This window comes from Rhinoderma darwinii, chromosome 3 (genome assembly GCF_050947455.1).
Source record: "Rhinoderma darwinii isolate aRhiDar2 chromosome 3, aRhiDar2.hap1, whole genome shotgun sequence".
NCBI lineage: Eukaryota > Metazoa > Chordata > Amphibia > Anura > Rhinodermatidae > Rhinoderma > Rhinoderma darwinii.
In genome coordinates, this window is record NC_134689.1 from 195,782,178 (window position 1) to 195,790,715 (window position 8,538).

The 8,538-nt window shown below is 40.3% G+C and overlaps 1 protein-coding gene across 3 annotated transcripts in view; it reads left to right on the plus strand.

Moving 5' to 3' along the window:
• The window catches only part of BRD1 (bromodomain containing 1), a 110,207-nt gene extending 101,980 nt beyond the window's left edge, over positions 1 to 8,227 (plus strand). For all 3 annotated transcript variants that reach the window (XM_075857214.1, XM_075857213.1, XM_075857215.1), the window contains 3 exons: positions 4,134 to 4,243; positions 4,840 to 4,994; positions 6,640 to 8,227. In XM_075857214.1, the coding sequence (XP_075713329.1) occupies positions 4,134 to 4,243; positions 4,840 to 4,994; positions 6,640 to 6,823 (449 nt within the window). In that variant the 3' untranslated portion in view covers positions 6,824 to 8,227. The remainder of the gene's footprint in view (positions 1 to 4,133; positions 4,244 to 4,839; positions 4,995 to 6,639) is intronic.
• Positions 8,228 to 8,538: the final 311 nt, after the last annotated feature.

Genomic DNA, 8,538 nt, shown 5'->3' on the forward strand with positions numbered 1-8,538 from the left:
GGACCAAATCAATGAAAAGGCCGATCCTGTTCCGTCAAAAATAGAACAGTTCCTACTCCTGTCCGTTTTTGATGGAACGGTTGCACGGTTCCGTTAAAACAACGGAAGTGTGCATGGCCCCATTGAAATGAATGTGTCCGGGTGCTATCCGTTAAAAAAACGGATAGCACCCTGAAGAAAAAAACTGGAGTATGCATGAGGCCTACGGCTGGGTTCACACCGTTTTTTGCAGGCGGAAAATCTGCCTCAAAATTCCGTTTGTAATTTTGAGGCAGATTTTGCTCTGCCTGCACGTCATGCGGCAAAAACGCCACAAAATACACTTTCTCTGCCTCCCATTGATGCCAAGGGTGTAAACGCCCGAAGATGGGGCATGTCCCTTTTTTTTCCCGCCAGAGGGTTTTTCCGCTTGCTCATTGAAATCAATGGGAGGCATTTTCGGCCGTTTTTTGGCGCGATTTCCGACGCGGTTTCCGAGTCAAACGCTTCAAATACTCCACGTGAACTCCACCCTAAGGCACCATGCACACGACAGCAAAAAACCTCAGTTTTTGCGGACCGCAATTGCGGTCCGCAAAAACGGAGCCATTCACTTTCATTGAATACTGACACCTTTCCGTAGCACTACGGAAGGGTGTCCGTGCCGTGGAAATGTTCCGGGAATTATGGAACATGTCCGTTCTTTCGCATTTTGCGGGCCGTGCCCCCATACTTTGTATGGGAGCACGGCCCGAAAATGCGGCTGTCAGTCAGCGGCCGGCCGTGCCCGCAATCGCGGGCCGTGATTGCGGGCACGGTCGTGTGCATGGGGCCTCATAGAGTAGTTACTAAATATAAATATTGTTATATCTGATGGCATTGCAAAATATATGGTTAATAAGGATTTTTGATTTGACCCAAGGCCATGTTGATATGATTCATAGCATTAGAGCAGTGCTGCTTTGGAGTCAGTATAGTAAATGTACACAAACCAAATGAAATAATGTGACAATGACTACTTCCTGCAAGATTTTGATAGGGCACCAGTGATGATGGGGCTGAGATAATGTAAAGATGTATAAGATACCTCATGCTTTCTGTCAGTCGGGCTCCACGGTGCATCATTTCTTAGTTGTGTGTTATCTATGTAAGGAGAAGTAATAACAGGCAGCTGACTCAATGTCACTACTTGATGCTGCAATGTAGAAAATACGTAGTAACCGCAAATAACAGGAAGCGCAAGGACTATGCAATGGAAAAGTGAAGATCACATATAAACCCCTTGTGCTGGCTGGTTCTACATTTTGAACCATAGTGTTCCTATAACCATGCCCTCCCAGATAGATTGGTGAAACCACTAAAGCTAAATTTCACATTTTAATTGGCTTAAACCAGGGCTACTTCTGATTTGATTTTAACTCGTGAGTGACAGCTGAAATTCACAAAATTGCAACTCAATTTATCTAACTGGACTTGAGCTGTAGCTTAATAGTTAAAATGACTCACTAGCACTACAAAAAGTCTAGCTGTAGCCCCGGCCTTATGCTTCAGGGTATGTGCACACACACTAATTACGTCCGTAATTGACGGACGTATTTCGGCCGCAAGTCCCGGACCGAACACAGTACAGGGAGCCGGGCTCCTAGCATCATACTTATGTACGATGCTAGGAGTCCCTGCCTCGCTGCAGGACAACTTTCCCGTAGTATAATCATGTTTACAGTACGGGACAGTTGTCCTGCAGCGAGGCATGGACTTCTAGCATCGTACATAAGTATGATGCTAGGAGCCCGGCTCCTTGCACTGTGTTCGGTCCGGGACTTGCGCCCGAAATACGTCCGTCAATTACGGACGTAATTAGTGTGTGTGCACATACCCTTAGACTTCCAGTTAGATCGAAATGTAATAAAATAAATAAACCTTTTCCCATTTTTCCCCCCTAAAGTAATAATAAGAAAACACCGATCAAACGACTGTTAATCCGATCATTCGTCCCCATACAGTTTGCATCATGTTGACAGCGCAACTCCCTGTTTACACAGTAAGATGGGCTTCTGACTAGTGAATGTTTTTTGGGCTGTGTAAAACATTCAATTAGTCTATTTAAACTTTTAAAAGTTTTATTTTTTTTCGTTCATCTGATCTTTGCCCATTTTACACAGGGCAATGATTGGGAACAAGCGTTCATATGAATGTTCATTGGCCCATGTAAAAGGACCTTAACAAGTATCTTCTCTGATACTCCGGTGAGGTTTGATAAGATGAGGGACCATTTTCCCTTCCCTCCCACTCCTCTTTTTGTCTCTGTTCATAGTTTGACTTTCTGCTTTGATTGAAACTGTTAGGCCTCATGCACGCTTTCATCACCATTTTTCACGGATCAGTGTGTCCGTTTTGGTATCCGTGCGGCTTCCGTGTGTACTCCGTGTCTGTTCCGTTTTAAGCAGACAACGTGCTTCCTTATTTCTGTTACAAAAAAAAACAAACAAAAAAAAACGGAAGGTAATAAACTTAATTTGAACTTGTCCCAGTCTGTGAACTTTGGCACGCCCTGCCGTTGCTAGGGCAACGGATCAGTCAAAAACGTACGGCACACGGAAGCCTTCCGTGTGCCGTCCATTTTTTTACACGGACCGATTGACTTCAATGGTCACCGAATTACTGACAAAAGTAGGACATGCTCTACTTTTGACGGAACGGAACCATGAAAATAACGGAAGTGTGCATGGGCCCATTGACATGAATGGGTCAGGGTGCTAATAGTGGAAAAAAACGGAAAGTACCCTGAAGGAAAAAAATGAAGTGGGCATGAGGCTTTATTGTTTCTTTAATTCTGTTACATGTATAATGGTGTCCCTTGTATACGATAATTTGCTATATGTATTTTATATCTGGACACTATACATGCCAGTTAGGCCTCATGCACACTTCCATCACCGTTTTCACGGCCGTTTTTCACGGATCCGTCACAACAGAAGGCCGGACTGAGTGACGTCAGAAGGCCGGCCTCCTGGGATGACGCTTCATCCCATGTTGACTGCCTCTGCAGCCAATCACAGGCTGCAGCGGCCACATGGACTGCCGCGTCATCCAGGGAGATCGGACTTGATTTCGAGAGAGGGACGTGTCGCCAAGACAACGGCCGGGGTACTGCTCTTTCTATCGCTGCCCCTTCTCTCTATCCAGCACTGATAGAGAGAAGGGGCTGCCGATTAGTACTGTGCAAATCTCTTCTGCCCGTCCGGCCGTTGCTAGGCAACGGCTCCGTCTCACACGGATGTCTTCCGTGTGCCTTCAGTTTTTTTAACGGACCCATTGACTTGCATGGGCCCCACGGTAACGGAATCTCGTGCCAAAGTAGGACATGCTCTACTTTGGTCAGAATGGAGCAATGGGACCGTCAAAAAAAACTGAAGTGTGCATGGTCCCATTGAAATGAATGGGTCAGGGTGCTAGCCGTCAAAGAAACGGCTAGCACTCTGAAGGAAAAAGCTGAAGTGGGCATGAGGCCTTATAAGTATGACTTTCTTTTACATTTGACCATGATGGTCGATTTTTGACGCTCATGACATTTTGTATTTTGACTTACAAAAGCTGAAAATATCCAGCTGACTCAAGATCACTGACGAACACACGAACATAAACCTGTTTGTTAGACTTGACCAGGACAGGTTTTCAGCCTCCAAGTGTATGTACACACGACTTATTTTCTGCTGTTTTTCGGGCTGTAAAAACGGCTAAAAATATGGAGGCTGAACGCCTTAAACATCTGCCCATTGACTTCAATGGTAAAAACGGCGTTTCATTCCCAAAGGACATTTTTTTACGCAGTAGTTTGTAATAATGGCGCGTAAAAAGAACGCATCAAAAAACGCTTGATTTCCTAAAACGGCCGTAAACGCATAAAAAAAACGCTTGATGCAGAAAATCGGAGGCTATTTTTCCTTGAAAACGGCTCCGTATTTTACAGCCGTTTATAGTCTAGCGTGTGATCAAGAAAATTGCACTCCATTCAAAATTCTAAAATACAAAGAAACAGGCAAACAAGGTCTGGCGCTGTACTAATTGAGGATGTGATGTGATTGTTATTTTGCTGCATTTTTATAATCGCATACCAAACCCTGCCAATTTCATTGTTTTTATTTTTTTTAAAGAAGTTGGACAAACAAATATGTGGGTATCTGCAAGTGCGTCAGCAGCCTTTCTTGAACCTTTAAAAGTGGTGTGGGCCAAGTGCAGTGGCTATCCTTCTTATCCAGCATTGGTAAGAATTGATAATGTTAAGTTTTCTTTCATCAGATAGCCACATTATGGCAAACATAGGGTATAGCTATCCATGTCGGCGAATAAAATGCACATTTAAGGCCTTATTCACACGGACATGTCCGTTTTGCGTGCACAAAAAACGCTGCGTTTTGTGCGCACAAAAGGTCTGTGTGTCATCAGCATATGGTGCGTGGCTGCGTGCTTTTCGCGCAGCCGCCATCATTATGACACTCCGTTTGTATGTCTGTAAACGGAAAAGCACGTGGTGCTTTTCGGTTTTCATTCATAGTTTTTACTACTGTAGCGCGAATCACCCGGAAGTGCTTCCGTGTGCCGAGCGCGATTTGCACGCACCCATTGACTTGAACACGAAACATGGGCAAGTATAGGACATGTCATGAGTTTCACGCAGCGCGCACATGCTGCGTGAAACTCACTGACAGTCTGAACGGCCCCATTCACTAACATAGGTCCGTGCGACGCGCGTGAAAATCACGTGTGTATCACGGACGTATAACACGTTCATGTGAATAAGGCCTTAAGTTGTACTTGTAGTGTTAAGTATAGAATTTGATACATGTATTCTGCATTCAGATAATAGACCCGAAGATGCCACGTGTTGGTTGTCATCACAACGGTGTTGCTATACCAATTCCTCCTATGGATGTGCTAAAAACTGGAGAACAGATGCAAACAAGAGCTGAAGAAAAGCTATTTTTGGTTCTGTTTTTTGACACTAAAAGGAGCTGGTAAGTATAAAAGTGTTCTGTAGTGCTTACGGTTTTACTAGAGACCGTTCAAGGGTAGAAAATAAAACATTTCAAGTTTTAAAAAAAATAAATTATTTTATTGGAAAGAATACATAATGGGTATTGCCACGTCTGAAACGACCTGCACTATAAAACTTATCAGAATATTTATCCCATGCGGTGAAGATGGAAAACAACAGAATCATTGTGTTTTTTTTGTTTTTTTTTATCATCATGCCCTACAAGAAATGTAATTAAAGTGATGAAAAAGTTGCATGTATCCCAGAATGGTTCCAATAAAAACTACAGCTTGTCCTACAAAAAAAACCAAGCTCCGAAACCACACTGCTCCAAAAATAGTTATGGTTGTAGTAAGACGGGGATGAAAAAACACCCTGATGTGCAGCCCATAGGGGAACATTCCTTCAGTTTCAAGAAGTGGTTATCAAGGCCCAAAGGTTTGGGAGCCAGAAAGGGTAGGGCCCAAGCACATCTGTTGGTAGTGTGGGCGCCCATATTGTACCAGGACAACCCTTTGCCAGCAAAGTTCCCCAAATTTCAAAGAAGGAAAGAACCCAAAGAATTTGCACTGCGTGTTCCAAAAGGAGGATAAGAATGGACACCATTTTATCATTGTGACACTGGCCTGTTCAGAAAAGATTGCTTAAAAGAATCACATCTATGATCTTTTTTTTTTTAATCTCTTTACCCCATTATTATGCCCTGATATACAGATGTGTACTTCCTTAAAATACCTATAGCCCAACATATCCTGAAATGTGTGGTGTGGGATGACCAATTTTGAAATAATATAGACCCCTTGAAGCTACTTCAGAACGAAATATTTTCACTTGAAAATGTGCTGTCAAATGCCTTCTAATATCCTAAAAAAATAAAAAGCCATTTAAGAAAAATTATGCCAACAAAGTAGACCTATGGGAAATTGTAATTAATATCTGTTTTACAAGCACTGAAATAAAAATGTAGAAAAAAGCTTTTTAAAAAAACAAAAAAAACCAATAAATTTTGGTGTTCCAATCACAGAATGTATCTACCAAAATGAACCACTAACATAGTACAATACGTTAACTTTGGAATGCATTTATATATGCAAATGGTTCTTCTTATTACCACATAAAGGTACGTCAGATTTTAAAAATGTGTCCAAGACAGGCTGCATACTTAAGGGGTTAAAGTAGTTTGCACCTTTCTCAGGGCTTCAGACAGTGACTAAAAGGATCACCAAAGCAATAAAATAAGATATTTGGCTCCTAAATTTTTAGACGTAGCTTTAAAACCTAATATTCTGGCTGCCTGGAGCCGTGCAGTGCTTGACACGGTGTGGCTTCAAGTGTGACACTGATCTAAGGATAAGTGTCTAGCAAAGTGCACCAATTTATTAAACTTTATGCTGTCTAAAACATACACGATTAGTAAATCTGCCTCATTTATCAAAACTAACAGAAAAACTTATCTTGTTGCCCATATCAACCAATCACAGTGCAGATTTTATTAAATTCCACTGGAAAAATGAAAGCTGCACTGTAGTTGGCTGCTATGGGTAACGAGACAAGTTTTTTCTGTTAGATATTGGTCTTCATTATCAAAACTATTTTACATATTTATCATTCAACTTTTGTTGTAGGCAATGGCTTCCAAAATCCAAAATGGTTCCCCTCGGCATAGATGAAACCATTGACAAGCTGAAAATGATGGAAGGACGTAACTCAAGCATTCGAAAGGCCGTGCGCGTAGCCTATGATCGCGCATTGAACCATTTAAGCAGGGTTCAAGGAGAATCCGTTAGCGACTTCAGTGATATTGACTAAGGAAGGTGCTACGAAGACACAACACGCCTCATGTACTCTCTAAGCTTTATTTCTAACCTCTTCCTCTGAAAGAATGTATTGAAGACACAATTCCTAATATTTGAATGGGTGAAGATGTTTTTGTAAAGGAGCATGAACCTATTGCTGCCATTTGGATGATTTTATCTAATTGTAGTTTGGAGGAGCTTCCACTAAAGTTGTTAAATGTTATTATGTTTATAGTGTTCATAATGTGTACATAAATGTATATTGGGAAACACTTAACTTATTCTGACTGAGGTAATTCATGAATTTCTTTCAGGCTAAAGCCTGTCAAAGCATTTTTTGTTTTCGTTTGATTTCAAATTTAGATGTTTATAATTTTTACATTTTTTTTTTTTTTTTGAATGGTTGAGCCTTAGCACCACTTTACCTAAGAATTATTATTTTTTATTTTAATACGCTAGATTGGAAAATAGCTATGTTTAAAATATATTTAAGTAATATACTGCTGCCTAGCGTGTCCACTTTCCTATTTTGACTACTGTAACAATATAAGTATTTTAAATGATGTATTTACCATTGCAAAGAGTACAATGTGCTATTTATGAATATTTTTATTTTAACGGGGGCATTGACAAAAACCGCTGGCCTTCTGGTTCTTAAGGCTGGTGGTGTCGGAATCCTTGCGGTTGTGCATACTTGTTTCTTCCCCTGCACAGTTAATATGCTGCCATTTATTATTTAAGTTACCATACATTTTTCCTGTGTCATAATATATTTTGCCAATGGACTTATTTGGCAGAAAATATAGACAGATTGTGTGTTCCCTTTCAAAGATGCCTCCACGTTGCAATCCACTGCAGCCCAATTTATTATTTTTTTCCTTTAATTATTTTAAAAGGTTTCACTTTTTATATATTTTTAATCGTTTGGAGATAAGGGTTTTTCAGCACATTGTTCTCTTTAAATTCCCACTACCTTTCTCCCATAGATTTTATTTTTTTTATATACATAAATATATATATGTTTATATGTGCCTGGGTTGTTTGTTTAAAAAGTTAATTTGCTTTAAAATGAAAATTTAATTTTGTCAAATTCTATTAACATATATTATTTTCAGGCACATAACTGTCAACATGCTTTTGAAGAAATATGCATCAAAATCTGTTATGGAATATGAGATTGCTTTTCTGTGTTTCCTTTCTCTTTTTTTTTTTCTTTCTTTTTTTCCCCCCTAAGGAAATGAGTTTAGGTTTCCGTTTTATAATTTAGAAGCTTGGTAGCAATAGAACCTTTGGATACATTTTGTATGGTACATGTGATGTATATAGAATTAGTACTTTATTTTTAAGACCTAAAGCATTATGTTAGGGACATATGTATGGTGGGTTTCCAGAGCTGCATTTTTATATTAAAATAAAAAGTCAAGATTTTGATGTATATTCGCATACTGGTGCTGTTCTGACTTGGTCATGTAAAGATTCCATATCCATGTTCCTAGAGCTTTGCATTACACTGTGTTCATCGTATTGAAGACTCACACCATACTTAACCAAATGGAACCTCAATACAGGTCTGCACTTGGTAATGCTCCCTAATCTCTTCAGCTCTGAAAAACAATATTTGTATGTTACTTTTGTCGGCCGTAATTCTTTTGTCTTCAATAGCACCGTATTGCTTATATTACAGCGCCACCCAAATCACTGCAGCGTCCAAAGAAGTCATAGGTGGAT